Source organism: Ailuropoda melanoleuca, chromosome 15, assembly GCF_002007445.2.
Source record: "Ailuropoda melanoleuca isolate Jingjing chromosome 15, ASM200744v2, whole genome shotgun sequence".
NCBI lineage: Eukaryota > Metazoa > Chordata > Mammalia > Carnivora > Ursidae > Ailuropoda > Ailuropoda melanoleuca.
Genome location: NC_048232.1, coordinates 32,815,486 through 32,836,012, shown reverse-complemented (window position 1 = coordinate 32,836,012; position 20,527 = coordinate 32,815,486). Strand labels below are relative to the sequence as shown.

General features: G+C 42.7%; 1 protein-coding gene across 1 annotated transcript; it reads right to left on the bottom strand.

Moving 5' to 3' along the window:
• Nucleotides 1-5,007: 5,007 nt before the first annotated feature.
• On the bottom strand, nucleotides 5,008-6,817 carry LOC105234849 (basic proline-rich protein-like). The gene is made up of 2 exons (XM_034643658.1): nucleotides 5,716-6,817; nucleotides 5,008-5,603 (listed from the first exon to the last, which is right to left on the bottom strand). The coding sequence occupies exons 1-2, from the start codon at nucleotides 6,815-6,817 to the stop codon at nucleotides 5,008-5,010; spliced, it is 1,698 nt and encodes a 565-aa protein (XP_034499549.1).
• Between the last annotated feature and the right edge of the window lie 13,710 nt (nucleotides 6,818-20,527).

The window sequence follows — 20,527 nt, the reverse complement described above, 5'->3', positions numbered from 1 at the left end:
GGGCACTATATTATTCTTAAGGGATGTATCCAACAAGTGGATATGACAATTATAAATATATATGCCCCCACCAGGGAGCAGCAAGATACACAAGCCAACTTTTACCACGATAAAGAGACATAGAGATAAAAATACGCTAATAGTAGGGGACCTCAGCACTCCAATATCAGCAATAGACAGATCACCTAAGCAAGAAATAAGCAAAGAAATAAGAGCTTTGAATGCCATACTCGACGAGTTGGACCTCATAGATATATTTAGAACACTACACCCAGAACCAAAGAATATTCATTCTATTCTAATGCCCATGGATCATTCTCAAGAATAAACCATGTTGTGGGTCACAAAACAGGTCTCAACCGATACCAAAAGACTGAAATTATACCCTGCATATTCTGAGACCGCAACACTCTGAAATTGGAACTCAACCACAGGGAAAAATTTGAAAGAAACTCAAACACTTGGAGACTAAGAACCATCCTGCTCAGGAATGATTTGATAAACCAGGAAATCAAAAATCAATTTAAACAATTTATGGAGACCAACGAGTATGAAAACACAATGGTCCAAAACCTATGGGATACTGCAAAGGCAGTCCTAAGGGGGAAATACATAGCCATTCAAGCCTCACTCAAAAGAATAGAAAAATCTAAAATGCAGTTTTTATATTCTCACCTCAAGAAGCTGGAACAGCAACACAGGGACAGGCCTAATCCATGCACGAGGAAGCAGTTGACCAAGATTAGAGCGGATATCAGTGAATTAGAAAGCAGGAGCACAGTAGAGCAGATCAACAGAACTAGAAGCTTATTCTTTGAGAGAATCAATAAAATTGACAGAACACTGGAAAGACTTACCCAAAAGAATAGAGAAAGGACCCAAATTAATAAAATTATGAATGAAAAAGGAAAGGTCACAACCAATACTAAAGAAATCGGAAATATTATTAGAAACTATTATCAAAAGCTTTATGCCAATAAATTAAGCACTCTGGATGAGATGGAGGCCTTCCTGGTAACCTATCAACTACCAAGACTGAAACAGGAAGAAATTGATTTCTTACACCGGCAATTAATTATGAACAGATTGAGTCAGTGATAAACAACCTTCCAACACAGAACTCCGGACCCGGATGGCTTTCCTGGGGAATTCTACCAAACATTCAACGAAGAAATAATACCTATTCTCCTAAAGCTATTTCTTTTTTTTTTTAAGATTTTATTAATTTATTCGACAGAGATAGAGACAGCCAGCGAGAGAGGGAACACAAGCAGGGGGAGTGGGAGAGGAAGAAGCAGGCTCACAGCGAGGAGCCTGATGTGGGGCTCGATCCCATTACACCGGGGTCACGCCCTGAGCCGAAGGCAGATGCCTAACCGCTGTGCCACCCAGGTGCTCCCTAAAGCTATTTCAAAAAATAGAAACAAAAGGAAAGCTACCAAACTCATTCTATGAAGCCAATATTACCCTGATCCCCAAAACCAGGCAAAGACACCAACAAAAAGAGAATTACAGACCGATTTCCTTAATGAATATGGACACCAAAATCCTCAACAGGATCCTGGCTAATAGAATCCAACAGTACATTAAAAGGATTATCCATCATGACCAAGGGGATTCATCCCTGGGATGCAAGGGTGGTTCAACATTCACAAATCGATCAGTGTCTTAGATTTTATCCAGAAAGAAAAATTCAAAAATCATATGATTCTCTCAATAGATGCAGAAAAAGCATTTGACAAAATACAGCATCCTTTCCTAATTAAAACCCTTCAGAGTGTAGGGATAGAGGGTACATTCCTCAATCTCATAAAAACCATCTATCAAAAGCCTACAGCAAATATCATTCTCAATGGGGAAAAGCTGAAAGCCTTTCCCTTAAGGTCAGGAACACAACAAGGATGCCCACTCTCGCCACTATTATTCAACATAGTACTAGAAGTCCTTGCAACAGCAATCAGACAACGAAAAGGGATCAAAATTATACACATCGGCAAAGAAGAAGTCAAAATGTCTCTCTTCGCAGAAGACTTGATACTTTATATGGAAAACCCAAAAGTATCCACTCCCAAACTATTAGAAGTTATAGCGCAATTCAGTAATGCGGCGGGATACAAAATCAATGCTCAGAAATCAGTTGCATTTCTATACACGAATAATGAGGCTGAAGAAAGGAAATTAGGGAATCCATTTCACTTACAATAGCACCAAAAACCATATGTTACCTTGGAATTAACCTAACCAGAGACGTAAAGGATCTATATTCTAGAAACTATAAATTACTCTTGAAATACATCAAAGAAGACACAAAAAGATGGAAATGTATTCCAAGCTCATGGATCAGAAGAATTAACATTGTTAAAATGTCCATGCTACCCAGATCAATCTACAATTTCAATGCTCTCCCGATCAAAATAACGATGACATACCGAAAATAAAAATGATGACATTTTTCAAAGAACTGGAACAAATAGTCCTTAAATTGGTATGGAACCAGAAAAGGCCCCAAATTGCCAAGGAACTGTTGAAAAGGAAAAACAAAGCTGGGGAATCACAATGCCGGATTTCAAGCTGTACTACAAAGCTGTGATCACAAAGACAGCATGGTAGTGGCACAAAAACAGTCACATGGACCAATGGAACAGAATAGAGAATGCAGAAATGGACCCTCGGCTCTTTGGGCAACTAACCTTTGATAAAGCAGGAAAAAACATCCGGTGGAAAAAAGACAGTCTCTTCAATAAATGGTGCTGGGAAAATTGGACAGCTATATGCAAAAGAATGAAACTTGACCACTCTCTCACACGATACACAAAGATAAACACCAAATGGATGAGAGACGTCGATGTGAGACAGGAATCCATCAAAATCCTAGAGGAAAACATAGGCAGCAACCTCTACGACTTTGGCCAAAAAACCTTTTTCATGACTCATCTCCAAAGGCAAGAGAAACAAAAGATAAAGTGAACTTGTGGGACTTCATCAAAATAAAATCTTCTGCAGAGCCAAGGAAACAGTCAAAAAAACTAAGAGGCAGCCCACGGAATGGGAGAATATATTTGCAAATGATGCTACAGATAAAAGACTGGTATCCAAGGTCTACAAGGAACTTCTCAAACTCAATACAGGAGAAACAAATAAACAAATCATAAAATGGGCAGAAGATATGAACAGACACTTTTCCAATGAAGACATACAAATGGCTAACAGACACATGAAAAAATGTTGAAAATCATTAGCCATCAGGGAATTTCAAATCAAAACCACACTGAGATACCACCTTACGCCAGTTACAATGGCAAAAATAGACAAGGCAAGAAACAACAATTGTTGGAGAGGATGTGGAGAAAGGGGATCCCTCCTACATTGTTGGTGGGAATGCAAGTTGGTACAGCCACTCTGGAAAACAGTGTGGAGGTCCCTTAAAAAGTTAAAACTTGAGCTACCCTATGACCCAGACATTGCACTACTGGGTTTTTACCCCAAAGATACAGATGTAGTGAAGAGAAGGGCCATATGCACCCCAACGTTCATAGCAGCATTGTCCACAATAGCTAAATCGTGGAAGGAACCGAGATGCCCTTCAACAGATGACTGGATTAAGAAGTTGTGGTCCATATATACAATGGAATATTACTCAGCTATCAGAAAGAACGAGTTCTCAACATTTGCTGCAACATGGACGGGCACTGGAGGAGATAATGCTAAGTGAAATAAGTCAAGCAGAGAAAGACAATTATTATATGATTTCTCTCATCTATGGAATATAATAACTAGGAAGCTTGGTAGGGGAAGAAAGGGATAAAGAAAGGGGGGGTAATCAGAAGGGGGAATGAAACATGAGAGACTATGGACTCTGAGAAACAAACTGTGGGCTTCAGAAGGGAGGTGGGTGGGGGAATGGGATAGACTGGTGATGGGTAGTAAGGAGGGCATGTATTGCATGGTGCACTGGGTGTTTAAAGCAACTAATGAATCTCGAACTTTGCATCAGAAACAAAGGATGTACTGTATGGTGACTAACATAATATAATAAAAAAATATTAAAATAAAAAAAATGACAAAGAAAAAAAAACAGTCACTGGACGCTAGCGGGGCCCTGCTGGTCCTCCTGCCCTGAATGCTTGGTGGCGCCCTAGGGGCCCGGGTGGCTGCGTGGCAGCAGGCTGACTCTTGCACTGGAGTTCAGGGGTCCCCAATCCCAGGTGCTGAGGTGCCAGGCCCCTGTTGAGGGACCCCTCTGTGGCCCACATAGGAAAAGGGTTAGTCCCCAGGTGACAGGCAATACAGATCCGCCAGCAGTGTGCAGAGCTACACTGAGGGCAGTAGTGAGGGTGAGGGGGAGTGGGAGCAGAGGCCCCAGGGTTAGGGTGTGGGGGGTGGTCGAAACTCTCTGGGGGCTTGGGGGCCCTGTGGGCTGTGGAGGGAGCAGAGCGGAGGGCAGAAGTGAAGGCATGTGGGAGGGGGAGGGTGGGCCCAAGAGTTGTGGTGGGGGCAGCCATAGAATATTGCTGGGTAATTCCATGGCCCTGCTCATTCTCCTGCCCTGAATGCTCCATGGCCCCTGAGGGGCACGGGAGGCGGCACAGGGGCAGGCTGAGTCTGGCGCTGGGGCTTGGGGGTCCCCAATCACTGGCACTTTGTTGCAAGGCCCCCTGGGAGGGGCCCCTCAGGGGCCGAACTAGGGTTAGGTTTAGTCCCCAGGAGCCCAGCAGGCCGGATTCGCGGGCTGTGCAGTGATGGGAGTGGGGGGTGGAGGTGAGAGTGCGGGGGAGGGGTAGTGTGGGCCCAAAGGTTTTGGCGCCTGGGGCCTTCGAAGGTCGCTGGGGGCTCGGAGGGCCCTGCCCATTCTCCCGCCCTTTATGATCGGCGGCGCCCTGAGGCGCCCGGATGGCGATGGGGGGGGCAGGGTGAGTCCAGCGCTGGGGCTTGGGGGTCCGCATTCCCTGTCGTTGAGGCGGCAAGCCCCGTGGGAGTAGCCCCTAGGGGGCCGACCTTGGGTTAGGGTTAGCCCCCAGGAGCCAGGCAGGCACGATATGCCAGCTGTGTAGCGAGCGGGTCGGCAGGTTGAGGTGAGGGTGTGGGGGAGGTGGATCGTGGACCCAAGGGTTTTGGCGTGGAGGGCCCTCGAAGGTTGCCAGGCCTAGGGGTCCTTGCCCGTTCTCCCGCCCTGAATGCTTGGCGGCACTGCGAGAGGCCAGGGTGGCGACAGGGCAGCAAGGTGTCAGGCGCTGGGGCTTGGGTGTCCCCAGTCCTTGGCGTTGCGGCGCCAAGCCCCTTGGGAGGGGCCACTCCGGCCCGACCTAGGGTTAGGGTAAGCCCACAGGAGGCCGGCAGGCTGTGTGGCGAGCGGAGCGTCGGAGGGAGGTGAGGAAGCAGGGGAGAGGGAGCGTGGGCCCAAGGGTTTTTGCGCGGGAGTCCCTGGAAAGTCGCCTGGGCCTCGGGAGTCCCTGCCTGTTCTCCCGCCCTGAATGCTCGGTGGCGCCTTGAGGGGTCCGGGTGGTGGCGTGGTGGCAGGATGAGTCCGGCGCTGGGGCTCGGGGGTCCCTGATCCCCGACCTTGCGGTGGCAGGACCCAGGGGAGAGGCCCCTCGTTGGACGACCTAGCGTTAGGGTTAGCCCCCAGGAGGCCAGCAGGCACAATCCGCAGGCTCTACAGGCAGTGGAGCGGCTGGCCGAGATGAGGGCGCAGGGGAGGGGGAGCGTGAGCCCAACGGTTTTGGCATGGGGGCCATGGAAGGTCGCCGGGGGCTCGGGGGGCCCTGCCAGTTCTCCCGCCCTGAATGCTTGTTGACACCGCGAGGGGCTCGTGTGGTGGTGCCGAGGCAGGGAGATCCCGTTGCTGGGGCTCGGGTTTCCCCAATCCCCGTCGGTGCGGCGGCAGGTCCCTTGGGAGTGGCCCCTCGGGGCGACCTAGGGTTAGTGTTAGCCTAAGGAGCTGGGCAGGCCCGATCCGCTGTGTGTGCGGCGAGCGGAGGGTAGGGCTGATGAGACAGCGGGGAGGAGGGGGAACCTGGGCCCAAGGTTTTTGGCGCGAGGGGTGGTCGAAGGTCGCCAGGGGCTCGGGGTCCCTGCCTGTTCGCCGACGCTGAATGCTCGGCGGCGCCCCGAGGGGCCCGGGTTGTGGCGCGGTGGCAGGCTGAGTCTGGCGCTGGGGCTCGGGGGTCCCCGATCCCCCGCGCTGCGGCGGCAGGCCCCCGGGGCGTGTCCCCTTGGTGGACGACCTAGGGTTAGGGTTAGTCCCCAGGAGCCTGGCAGGCCCGATATGCCGGCTGTGCGGCGAGCGAAGCGGCTGCCCGAGATGAGGGCGCGTAGGAGGGGGAGCGTGGGCCCAACAGTTTTGGCACTGGGGGCCGTCGAAATTCACCGGGGGTTCGGGGGCCCCTGCCCTTTCTACTGCCCTGAATTCCGGAGGCGCCCCGAGGGGCCCGGGTTGTTTCCTGGCGGCAGGCTGAGTCCGGCGCTGGGGTTCGGGGGTCCCCAATCCCCCTGGTTGCGACTGCAGTCCCCAGGGGAGGGGCTGCTCGGCAGACGACCTAGGGTTAGAGTTAGCCCCCGGAGCCAGGCAGGCCGGATCCGCCAACTGTGCGGCGAGCTGAGCGGCGGCCTGAGGTGAGGGCTCGGGGGAGGGGGAGGGTGGATCCAAGGGTTTTGGCGCGGGTGGCCATCGAAGGTCGCCGGGGGCTCGGGGAGCCCTGCCCGTTCTCCCTCCATGAATGCTTGGCGGCACCCGGAGGGGCCCGGGTGGCGGCGCGGCAGCAGTCTGAGTCCGGTGCTGGGGCTCCGGGGTCCCCAGTCCCTGGCGTTGCCTCGGCATAAGCCTTGGGAGGGGCCCCTCGATGCCCTACCTAGGGTTAGGGCTATCCCCAAGAAGCCCGGCAGGCCTGAACCGCCGGCTGTGCGGCGAGCAGAGCGGCGAGCCTAGGTGAGGGCGCTGGGTAGTGGGAGCGTGGGCCCAAGGATTTTGGCGCGGGGGACCCTCGAATGTCGCCGGGGGCTCGGGGGTCCCTGCATGTTCTCCCGCCCTTAAAGATTGGCGGCGCCCCGAGGGGCCTGGGTGGCGGCGGGGCGGCTGTGCGAGTCCAGCGCTGGGGCTTGGGGGGTCCCCAATCCGCGGCGTTGCGGCGGTAGGCCCCTTGGAAGTGGCCCCTCAGGGGCCGACCTAGGGTTAGGGTTAGCCCCCAGGAGCCCTGCAAGCCCGAATCGCCGCTGGCTGTGAGGCGATCAGAGCGGCTGGCTGATGTGAGGGCGCATAGGATGGGGAGCGTGGGCCGAAGGGTTTTGCCGCAGGGGGCCTGGAAAGTTGTCCGGAGCTGGGGGGGGGGGTTGTTTCCGTTCTCCCGCCCTTAATGATCAGCGGCGCCCCGAGGCGCCCGGGTGTCGGCGGGGAGGCAGGTGTGTCAGGCGCTGGGGCTTGGGGGTCCCCAATCCCCAGCGTTGCAGCGCCAGGCCCCTTGGGAGGGGACTCTCGGGGGCCGACCTAGGGTTAGGGTTAGCCCCCAGGACTCCGGCAGGCCGGATCTGCCAGCTGTGTGGGGAGTGGAGGGGCGGGCCAAGGTGAGGGCTCTGCGGGGCGGGGAGCGTGGGTCCAAGGGTTTTGGCTGGGGGGGGCGGGGTATCGTCGAAAGTCGCCGGGGGCTCAGGGGGCCCTGCGCGTTCTACTGCCCTGAATTCCCAATGGCTCCGGAGGGGCTTGGGTGGTGGCGCGGCAGGAGGCTAAGTCCGGCGCTGGGGCTCTGGTGTCTCCAATCCCCGGCATAGTGGCGCAAGGCCCCTCGGGTGGGGCCCCTCGGGGGCCGACCTAGGTTTAGGGTTAGCCCCCAGGAGCCGGACAGGCACGATCCGCCGGCTGTGCGGCGAGCGGAGAGGCGGGGGGGGGGGAGGGCGCGGGGGAGCAGGAGCGTGTGCCCGAGGGTTTTGGCACAGGGGGCCCTCGAAGGCTCCGGGTTCTTGGATGGCCATGCCCGTTCTGTCGCCCTGAATGATCCACGTGCCCCAAGGGGCCCGGGTGTCGACGGGTGGCAGGGTGAGTCCGGCGCTGGGGCTCGAGGGTCCCCAATCCTTGGCGCCTTGGCGCCAAGCCCCTGGAGAGAACCCCCCTTTGGCGGAGCTAGGGGTAGAGTTAGGCCCCAGGAGCCAGGCAGTCCTGATCCGCTGGCTGTCTGGTGAAAAGAGCAGCAGGCCAAGGTGAGGGGGCGGGGGAGGGAGAACGTGGGCCCAAGGGTTGTGGCTTGGGGGTCCGTGGAAGGTCGCTGGGGGCTCGGGGGGCTTGCCTGATCTCCCGCCCTGAATGCTAGGCGGCGCCCCGAGGGGCCCGGGTGGCCTTGGGGCGGCAGGGTGAGTCTGGCACTGGGGCTCAGGTATCCCTAATCCCCTTTGCTGAGGTGACAGGCCCCTGGGGAGGGGGCCTTAGGCAGCAGACCTATGGTTAGGGTTAGGCCCCAGGAGCCTGGCAGGACCGATATGTGTGGCGAGCAGAGCGGTGGGCCAAGGTGCGGGTGAAGGGGAGGGGGAGCGTTGGCCCAAGGGTTGTGGCGCGGGGGCCATTGAAGGTTCCCGAAGGCTGGGGGGGGGGGGGCTTGCCCCTTTTCCAGCCCTGAACGCTTGGCGCATCCAGAGGGACCTGGGTGGTTGTGCAGCGACATGCTGAGTCCGGCTCTGGGGCTCAGGTGTCCCCAACCATCTGGCAGTGAACACTTACATTGTTTCCATATGTTGGGCATTGTAAATAATACAATGAAAACGGGAATGCATATACCTTTCTGTGGAGTCAAATTTTTGACATTCTTTACTTATATCTGATTAGATGCTGATAGTTAATGCCCCCTTCTCTCTCTGTAATATTGTTTCAGTTTTAATTGAAGGTGATATTAATCTTATTTTTTTTCTATGCCATTTACTTTAAAAATATTCTATTTGTCATTGCTATTTGCTTGGAGCATTACAAATAATTCTAAAAATAAGTTTCCACTTTCTCTTGACCTGCTGATTTTTTTTTCTTTAACAAAAAAGGGAAGTCTAACATATATCACAATCTACCAAAATACAGTTTTTTACTTAACTGGTAATTTTCTTCTTTTAAAACTTTTTATATGACTTTCTCACATTGCTTGCAACATCTGGTAATGATGACAGAGTTTTCTTCTTCAAAAATGTTAAAACATATATATCATCTGGATGATAGTTTGTCTTATCTTACTCAATGGAGAAGAAAAAAAATGCTTATGGTGAAAACATCTATTGCAGAAAAACATCTTGGGATTTTATTTTGTAAGGAGTTTAATTCAACAGAAATTTAATGAAGATGCCTCATGTATAACTTATCATACCAGGTTTAATTACAAACTGAGAGGTCAAAAAACGCTTCTGTGAAAAAGTGACATTTTACTAAAAATCCATTTTGAAAATAGTGGTCTGATGTACTCCCAGGCCAATTCTAAGTTGAAAGCAGTTCATGTAACACTTATAAATTGACTCCAAGAAAAGTAATCCAAGTTTTGGTGTCAGGCAAAATATTTTATTCTAAATATTTGACTTTTTTACAGTTATGGAATCATAATTACCTTAAGGAAATGCTAAAGTATGAATTTGTTCCAATTAACTGCTGTTACAAGTGAAAAAAATGTATTCTCTTAATTACTACATTAGGTTGGCAGTGGACATTATTTATATCAAAAGGCATTTTAACATTCTTCTTCTAAATAATTTTTCTCTGGATGCCAAGTGTTTTGTTTTGTTTTGAATTATTATATCTTAATATGTCATTGTCCTGTTTCAAATTCTAATATTTTCCATTGTTTTCAAAGTAAAATATAAATTTTATAGTACTAATAAGTCCTTTATCACCTAGAACATTTTCCCACATCTGGACTTTTCATCCTCTCCTATTATATTCTGTCCATCAGCCTCAAAATCTGCTTGTATTTTCCCCAATACCTTTTCCCACAACACGGGATCTTCACAGATCTAGACTTTCTGCCCGATTGGTACCTTACCTAATACACTCCTCCTTCAACAGACTGAAAATAAGATGGTGCTTTTATTTTTGCATTCCCAACCATCAATAATTCTGGGTGCATCTTAGGTCCACAACAAATTTTTAAGTAACTAGTGTTTGAATGAATAAAGATATTTACCCTAGACACTTTTCCAATGAAGATATATAAATGGCTAACAGACACATGAAAAAATGTTCAAAGTCATTAGCCATCAGGGAAATTCAAATCAAAACCACACGAAGATACCACCTTATGCCAGTTAGAATGGCAAAAATTGACAAGGCAGGAAACAACAAATGTTGGAGAGGATGTGGAAAGGGGATGCCTCTTACACTGTTTGTGGGAATGCAAGTTGGTACAGCCACTCTGGAAAACAGTGTGGAGTTCCCTTAAAAAGTTAAAAATTGAGGTACCCTATGATCCAGCCATTGCATTCCTGGTATTTACCCCAAAGATACAGACGTAGTGAAGAGAAGGGCCATATGCACCCCAATGTTCATAGCAGCATNGTTTGTGGGAATGCAAGTTGGTACAGCCACTCTGGAAAACAGTGTGGAGTTCCCTTAAAAAGTTAAAAATTGAGGTACCCTATGATCCAGCCATTGCATTCCTGGTATTTACCCCAAAGATACAGACGTAGTGAAGAGAAGGGCCATATGCACCCCAATGTTCATAGCAGCATTGCCCACAATAGCCAAACTGTGGAAGGAGCCGAGATGACCTTCAACAGATGAATGGATTAAGAAGATGTGGTCCATATATACAATGGAATATGACTCAGCTATCAAAAAGAACTATTTCACAACATTGCAGCAACATGGACGGGACTGGAGGAGATAATGCTAAGCGAAATAAGTCAGGTAGAGAAAGACAATTATATGGTTTCACTCATTTATGGAACATAAGAACTAGGAAGATTGGTAGGAGAAGAAAGGGATAAAGAAAGGGGGGGGTAATCAGAAGGGGGAATGAAGCATGAGAAACTATGGACTCTGAGAAACAAACTGAGGGCTTCAGAGGGGAGGGGGGTGGGGGAATGGGATAAGCTGGTGATGGGTAGTAAGGAGGGCACGTATTGCATGGTGTACTGGGTGTTATATGCAACTTAATGAATCATGGAACTTTACATCAAAAACCAGGGATGTACTGTATGGTGACTAACATAATATAATAAAAATATTAAAAAATAAAAATTAAAAAAAATAAATTACAAATTGCACTATTATAAATGCCTAAAACAAGTGACATATACTGACATTTTTCATTTACCAACAGATAGTTTTTTATAGTATTTAGGTCATATTCTCTTAAGTCCATGCACACAGTACAGAACAATGAATATACCACATCTATGTGAATGTTGGTAGTTGAAAATTATATACATTGATAGCACCAGGTCTGATTCTTCTTATGTCTTTTCAACTCTTTTTTAAAAAGATTTTGTTTATTTATTTGAGATAGAGAGAGCATGAGAGAGAGAGAAAACAAAATCAGGAGAGAGGAGTGGAGGGAGAAGCAGACTCCCCACTGAGCAGGGAGCCTGACTTGGGACTTGATTCCAGGACCCTGGGATCATAACCTGAGCCAAAGGCAGATGCTTAACTAACAGAGCCTCCCAGGTGTCCATGTCTTTTCAATTCTCATAAAATTATCAAAAGCATCTGATTGTGGGTCTTTTTAATTTATAAATAAGTGCATAAGAATATATTATGTGTAAAAAGAAAGCACGCTGGGGGCACCTGGGTGGTTCAGTTGTTTAAACAGCCGGCTCTTAATTTTGACTTGGGTCATGATCTCAGGGTCCTGAGATTGAGCCCCATAGCAGGCTCGGCTCTCAGCAGGGAGTATTTCTCTCACCCTGTCCATCTGTCCCTTCCCCCTCTTGTGCTCACTTTGTCCCTTTCTCTCTCTAAAATAAATAAATAAGTGTGTGTGTGTGTGTGTGTGTGTGTGTTTAAGGAACCATGTTATAGATTAATAAGAAAAAAAAAGCTAAGAGGAAAATGGTAGCCTGCAATAGTGGTCACAATTGATGGTTGTGAGCAAAATTCATGCTTTGTATAGATGAATATTCTTAAGCTTAAACTTCACAATTTAAGGAGCTTTCCATACTGTAATAAAATCAAGATACAAACTAAGCATGTTATCTGCTATGAATACTTTTGGTAGCTGACTTAGTGTTACATGTGACTTATCTGAGTGGTTAGCCTTTTAAACAAATAAGTACACTATATTGATATATGTTATCTAAAATATTCATGGTATATTGTTCTGTACCTCAGAATCCGGGAAAGCAGTAATAGATATTGTTCATGAAATGGAAAAGATTTCCTAAACACTAAAGAAGGTCATATTCTTTAATATTTTTCTAGTGTTTATCTATCTATCCTGATGCCTTTTAAGTGATTTCTGTTTTGTTTTATTTTAAATTTCTGACATAGCTGAATACATTAAAAAAAGGAGTTCAGGAAAATATTAAGATTAACAAGAGAATACAGTTTTCTTTTGAAATCAAAGAGTGTAAAATTTTGTGGGTTATATATTTTTTTTATTTTTTATTAAAATGTATTTTATTGAGTTAAAATACACAAAATGTAAAATTTACTAAATTATTTTTATGTATACATATCATGAAGTACATTAAGTCCATTAAGTACATTTTAAGTGCAATAAGCACATTAAAGACACTGTGAAATTATGTAAGTTATATATTAGCGCACTAGGTTATCACTGTTACTGTGGATATTATTCTTTTTTTTTTCTTGATTTAGTTTAAATTACTAATTTTTCCATTAAAATTTTATGTTAAAATTTTTACCTAGGGGACAATAAATTTCACACACCTGACTGTGGTTAGCTCCTTTGCTACTTGAAGAGAAAATCTACTTATTTTTTTACCTTAAAAATTTTTTTTTTGGTGCTAGTTAGCTTAAATGCATAAACAAGAAATAGCATTTTGCATTTATAATATTTTGTGCCTTTTTGACAGCTTTTGTGAGGTACTTGAACCTTTGGATGGAAAGGAGATTTGTGATATTTAGTGAATCTCATTAATTCATGTAGTCTTCTCCAGATAATTTGATTTGTACAAAACTGGTTATAAACACAGAACATTGGGTTGCCATTCTAATTCAACTAAAACATAGTGCTAGTTTTGAACAAATTTCCCTGGGTATTAAATTTCTCTTTGGTACTTTTGCAAGAAGTCAAGAGAAAAGAAAAATAGAGTCTTTCTCCACTGCATTTTATCTAACAAAGAAGAAATAATGGCACTCCAAATAGAAAGGAAGCCATATGTTGGGAAGAAATATGAGAAACTGAATTATCAAATTCTGTATTTTAAAGTTCTTCAGCAAAATTGGTCATCCTCCATGGTCTAAAAGAGAATATAGCACAAGAAACATTAAGGAGAAAAATATTTTCCACACTACTGTTTTCTGTTTTATTGGTGGCACAGTGATTTATAGGGATTGTTTATGCTCATTTTAAGCATAAATTCAAATTCACTGTTGTAAGAGCAGGACCATTCCACTTTAACTGATTGTATTTTGGATATGAGATAGCAAGATGCCAAGGATTGTGTTCAATATCAGGATAGATTAAAAGGGTAATATTTCCTTTGTGAAGATTGAATTCTATTTATTTGTCCATTCATTAATTCATTAATTTACTTATTTAGTCTTGAATGTAACAAATATTTTTAGCTTTTACTCTATGACAAGCTTTTTGTTAGTTACTGAACATTAAAAGGTAAACAAAATATTATCCTTTCTTCAAGGAGATCAAATATTACAATACCATTCATTCTCTATCCAAAATTCTATGCCAAATGTCAAATGAAAAAGTTAACCACAGTCCCAATTATCCATAAAGAACAACTCATTGTTATTTCCACAACTTGTCTAGCTTAATCAGCACTCAAGTCTTAAAGCTGTCATGCAAAATTAATTTCATTGAGCTGAAAGGAGCACAGACCCAATAATCCTGCCTGAATATAAAGAACCTTGTGTTTTGCTACTCCACTGTTGAGAAATGCTTTGTTATTGTTGGAAAATGCATTAAGCTCATAGAAAACAAATGTCTTTGCCATCACGAAACTACACTGGACTATCCATTAATCCCCACTTTGGTACATTAATCAAATTAATACAAAGAGGATAGAGGTGAATAGAGAGCTGGGTTTTCATTTCTGGTCACTAATTTTTTGAATGCTCTTTTTTTTATCAGGGAGTTTATAACTTATATGACTATTTTGAACTTGTGACTTAAGTTGCAACCATAACAGCCAGTGCAGAGGTTTTATATTGAGTATGTAAAGAACAATGACATTGTTAGTACTGTAGATTTTTATTTCCTAGATATAATGCATAATATTTAAACATTTAACTGAACTTATTTTTAAGTGTTTAGATTCCCAAAAGAAATTCCCCATCACTGCCAAGTGTAATTTATTTCCTTCTCTCCTTTTTGCTATTTTTCTTGAAATGTTTTTTGTTGGATTAAAATAATTAAGTGGTCTACTTAGTTGTGGTTGTACTCCAAAATTTATAAAATATTTCTATTAAAAAGAGTTGTTTTCCCTTGTGAAAAAATGTCAATTCCCAATTATTGCCTACAAAGAACGGAGTAATGATACTTCAAAACTGCTGCTCCTAGACTGGTAAATAGTTTTGAAAAGATATGAAAGTCTAACTTTTGAACAGACTCAAGTGAATGATTTTTCTTAAAATGAAGGATTTGGGATGATGGTGGACAGTAACAGTAACAGCAATGACAAAATTTAAAAAAAAACTATAAATACCATATACAGAAAAAGAATACTTTTTACAGCAATTTCTCCTGAGCCCCAAACTGCAAACTACCAACAGCTACACCATTTAGTATCATCTACTGTATGGAAAAAAACATAAAAAAGGAATCTGTGCTTCTTATGTCCCTAAGACAGTACAACAATAAATTTGCCCATAGGTACTCAATGGAAAGTACAAGTCAACCTGCAAACACAGACAAAAGGAAGGGGTTTCACTAGTACACAAACTTCAAGTTAGTATAAAGGGATGAGAATTGACAACTGAAATTACTGGAGCATATGGATTTTAGAAATTATCAAATACACTCTCTTCTCCAAGACAAAGCCATACATTCAGCAGGAACTACTGGAAATTGAATACAAATTGAGTAACATAGGAATAATATGGTCAAAGGAAAGAGAAATTTCAGAAAAAAGTGAAAATGGAAGTGAAATTTCATGAATCATTGTGTCATATTTTAACATTTTCCTTCAAAAAATAGTGATAAAGAGGAGGAGTTCTAGATATAAAGCTAGAATTTTTCTCTTGGTCCATTCCACCCTTCTAAAAGTAGAGGAAAACTCATTTCATTAAAATGATAGTGCACAAAAAAGATGTAAGTTAACATCCTTATAAATTTGTTATATAAGAAAAAGAAAAGGAGCATACTATTGTCTCTATAGACAAAGTAGAAAAGGCATAGTTTTTTTAAAAGGTAAAAATTGTAACCCAATAAGTTTAAGTGATCTAAATAAATCAAGAAAATGTTAAAGTTTATGAATTTAAATAAAAATAAATTAATAAATAAAAAGAAAAACATCAATAATAATTAGAAAAACTTTTAAATGATCTGCTTGAAGAAAAGGAGACTTAACAACAAAATTAAAAAAATTAGTAACAAAATTAGAAAAGTACCAAGAATGTAAAAAAAAAATCAGAAATGACTGAACTAGAAATAACATGAAAACAGGTAATACAACAGATAATGCCATAAGATATATAAATATAAAGGAACACGTTTCAAACTCAAAATTAGAGGGTTCGAGAAAATGTTAGAGATAAAAGATATATAAAGGTGCAACATGTGTCCCATAGGAGATCCTAGAGAAAAAAACTAAAACAATTAATATGGACAAATTCTAAAAATTTTCGTTTAATAAAAGTAACCAAAAATAAAAGGCAACTTAAAAATGTACAGTAAAAGAACACACTGTATTCCTGGGAAAACTGACTACTAGAGCCAACACTAAGAAATAATATAATAAAAATAATAAAACTTTAAAGACAAAGACAAGTAGAATCATTTGGTGTTCAGGCAAAAAACAAACAAACAAAAAACCCACTAAGTCAGTTAAAAGTGAGAGAAAATTATATTGTCACCATTCCTTTTAACAATAAAAATACTCACAGAAAGAAGTTGTGTGTTGTATTTTATATTTACCCACCTGCTCAGAAATAACTGTTTTGAAATAGCAAATATCAGAAAATATTTTTCTTCTGGGTCCTTCCTGAGGAATCTACAAGTGGACAATTTTCAGAAAAATATTACTAGTGAGACAAAAATATAACATCTGTTGGATTTGGTTTAAAGTAGTTGGTATGTCAAAGAAGATTTTTACTGTTAAGCAAGCAAGGATTTCAAAGATGAGATGCAATGGAACTACATGCATGAAGTATCAGAGTAACAAAGGAAAAGAACATCTTTTATTCAATCAATGAGAATGTGGCTGTAGGAAACTGCCGAGGTGTTTGGTGCTGAAGCAGCTGAGACAAATCTATGAATGGAGCTTATGATATCCACCAAAAGTAACACAAAACAGGAGGAGTTAAGATGGCAAAGGAGTAGGGATCCTAATTTCATCTCGTCCCTGGAATTCAGCTAGATAGTTATCAAATCATTCTGAACACCTGCAAAATCAATGGGAGAGCTGAGAAAAAAAATTGCTGCAAATCTACAAATAGAAAAGCAACCATTTTTTAGAGAGTAGGAGGTGCAGAGACATGAATCTGGAGCAATATATTGGAAAATATATATTGGGGAGCATGCTTAAGGAGGTTACTGCAAAGTATTATAAGTAGTGGAGTGCAAAATTGGAACTTTTAGAAGTCTGCTATGGTGGGGACATCTCTGGCTTAAAGGTGCTCATGGTGAAATGGGCCAGAGTCCCAGGTGGGACAACATGGTCTCGGGATCCTCAGGGTCACAAAAAGAATGGGGATGCTTGAGTGTGGCAGAGTTTCCAGGCATTATAGCAGGGAAGGAGCTAAAAACAGTGAATCTAGATGCTGGCTTTCTGCTCAATGTTGCTGTAAACCACAAACTGCTGAACTGTCCTGCAACAAAACCCCCTTCCTTTTCCTTCTCCGCTGCAGGAGTCTGTACAGTTTGGAGACTCATAACTGGGTTGCATGGCTGAGATAAAAATGCTGTGTCACAAGCTGGGTGAACAGAGAGTTAGGACAGAAACCAGGGAGACAAGAGTGATTGGCTGTCTGTGAAGGCTAACTGAAGAGTGGGGGGTGCAAACTTTCAGCTCCAGAGCTAGAGACTGGGCACCACCATCTTTATCTTCTCAAGCAATTCTGAAAGCTTTGAGGGAGCAAAACAGTGCCACATAGTACAATCCAGAACCACTGAAACTCAGCCTGGCACCTGGGCAAGGGGGGTGTGTGCAATTCCACCAGGGCAAGACCACCTGAGAATCAGCACAACAGGCACCACCTCCAAATGACCAGCAGGAGCAACCAGCTAGCACATAGAGAATTTCAAAATTTCAACTTTTGGGGAAAACGCTATATAGCATTTGTGGTTTTTTAATTAATATTCTTTAGTATTTCAGTTTTATTTTTATTCAGCTATTTTCTTATATTTTCAATTCTTTTTTATTCTTTTTAAAATTTGTGTTTATGTATGTTATATATGTATATAATTTATTTTTGGTTTCCTTTCATTGTATTTTATCTTATTTTTGTATATATATAAGATTTTTCCTTTCTTTCCTATTTTGGGATCTAGTTTCTTTTAATAAACAGACTGAAATACACCCTAATGGTATCTAGTTTATTTTTTTGTTCTGTTTTACTTCTTGTTTGATTTTTCTAATTTCGTGTTTTTTTGGGGGGGTGTTGTTTTGTTTGTCATTTTCTATTGCTATTGTTATTTTTGTCCTTTCTCTTTCTTTCCTCTGTTCTTTTCTGGACATAATGATAAGATGGAGAAACTCATCTCAAATCAAAAGAGGAGGCAGTTCTCACTGCCAGGGATTTAATCAAGATGTATATAAGTAAGATGTTGGAACTAGAATTCAAAACAATAATTATAAATATACCAGTTGGCCTTGAAAAAACCATAGAAGACACTAGAGATTCCCTTACAGTAGAAATAAAAGAACTAAAATTTAATCAAGCCAAAATAAAAAATGCTATTACTGAGATGCAGTAAAAAATGGAGGCTCTGGGGCGCCTGGGTGGTGCAGTCATTAAGCGTCTGCCTTCAGCTCAGGGCGTGATCCTGGTGTTCTGGGATCGAGCCCCACATCAGGCTCCTCCGCTGGGAGCCTGCTTCTTCCTCTCCCACTGGTTGTGTTCCCTCTTTCGCTGGCTGTCTCTCTGTCAAATAAATAAATAAATAAATAAATAAATAAATAAATAATCTTTTTTTTAAATAAATAAATAAATAAATAATCTTTTTTTAAAAAATAAATAAATAAATAAATAAATAAATAAATAAATAAATAATCTTTTTTTTTAAAAAGTCTCTAACAGTGAGGATAAATGAGGCAGAAGAGAGTCAGTGAAATAGAAGATAAAATGATGGATGGAAAATAAGGAAGATAAGAAGAAGAGAGAAAAACAACTACTGGATAACAAAGGGAGACTTTGAGAACTAGGCAATACCATAAAGCATAATAATACCTGGAAAATAGGGGTCCCAAAAGATGAAGAGAAAGAGAGAGGGTCAGGGGTTTATTTGAACAAATTATAGCTGAAATCTTTCCTAATCTGGGGAAGGAAACAAGCATTCAGGTCCAGGTCCACAGAGAACTCCCCTCAAGACAAAAAAAAAAAAAAAAAAAAAAAAAAGTCAACACCTCAACATGTAACACTGAAACTTGCAAACTTCAGAGATAAAGAGAAAATCCTGAAACAGCTCAGGACAAGAGCTCCATAAACTACAAGGGTAGACACATAAGGCTGGCAGTAGACCTGTCCACAGACACTTGGCAGGCCGGAAAGGACTGGGGTGATATATTCAATGTACTACATGGGGAAAATATGCAGCCAAGAATACTTTACTCAGCAAGGCTGTCATTCAGAATGGAGGGAGAGATAAAGAACTTCCAGGACAGACAGAAACTAAAAGAACTTTTGATCACTAAACCAGCCCTGCATATAATATTAAAGGGGTTCCTTTGAGTAAAAAGAGAGCCCCAAAGTAACAAAGACCAGAAAGGAACAGAGATAATCTACAGAAACAGGACTTTACAGGTAATAAAATGGCACTAATTTCGTATCTTTTAATAATTACTCTGGATATAAATGGCCTAAATGCTCCAATCAAAAGACATAGGATATAAGATTGGATAAAGACCCACTGATATGCTGATTACAAGAGACTCATTTTAGACCCAAAGACACCTCCAGATTCAAAGTGAGGGGATAGACACCGTTTATTATGCTAATGGACTTTCAGAAGAAAGCTGGAGTAGCCATCTTTATATCAGAAAAATTAGATTTTAAGCCAAAGAGGTATAAGAGATGAAGAAAGACACAATATCATAAAAGAGGTTCCATCCACCAAGAAGATATAACAATTGTAAATATTTATTTCCCTCATGTAGCAGCAGGCAATTATATAAACCAATTAATCACAAAATTAAAGAAGCTAATTGATAATAATACAATGGTAGTAGGGAACAGCCCACTCACAGCAATGGACTGATCATCTAAACAGATCAACAAGGAAACAAGGGCTTTGAATGGCACACTGGACCAGATAGACTTCACAGATGCATCCAAACATTTCATCCTAAAGCAACAGAATACACATCCTTCTTGAGTGCACATGGAACATTCTCCAGAATAGATCACATACTGGGTCACAAATCAGGTCTTAACTGGTACCAAAAGACTGAAATTATTCTATGCATGTTTTCAGACCACAATGCCTTAAAACTTGAACTCAATCACAAAATAAATTTCATAGGAATGCAAAGGCATAGAGGTTAAAGAGCATCCTACTAAATAACGAATGGGTCAACCAGGAAATTAAAGAAGAATTTTTAAAAAATGGAAACAAATGAAAATGTAAGCATGATAGTTCAGAACCTTTGGGATGCAGCAAAGGTGGCCCTAAGAGGGAAGTATATAGCAATAAGGCTTGTTTCTGAAGAAGCAAGAAGCATCTCGAATACACAAGCTAACTTTGCACCTAAAGGAGCTGGGAAAAGAACAGCAAATAAAGCCTAAATCCAGCAGAAGAAGAGTAATAATAAAGATAAGAGCAGAAATCAATGATTCAGAAATTAAAAAAAAAAAAGAACAGATACAACAAAACAAGGATATGGTTCTTTGAAAGAATTAACAAGATCAATAAACCCCTAGCCAAACTTATCAAAAAGAAAAGAGAAAGGAGTTCAACATCCACAAATCAATCAATGTGTTACACCATATTAATAAAAGAAAGGACAAGAACCATATGATCCTCTCACAGATGCAGAAAAACCATTTGACAAAATA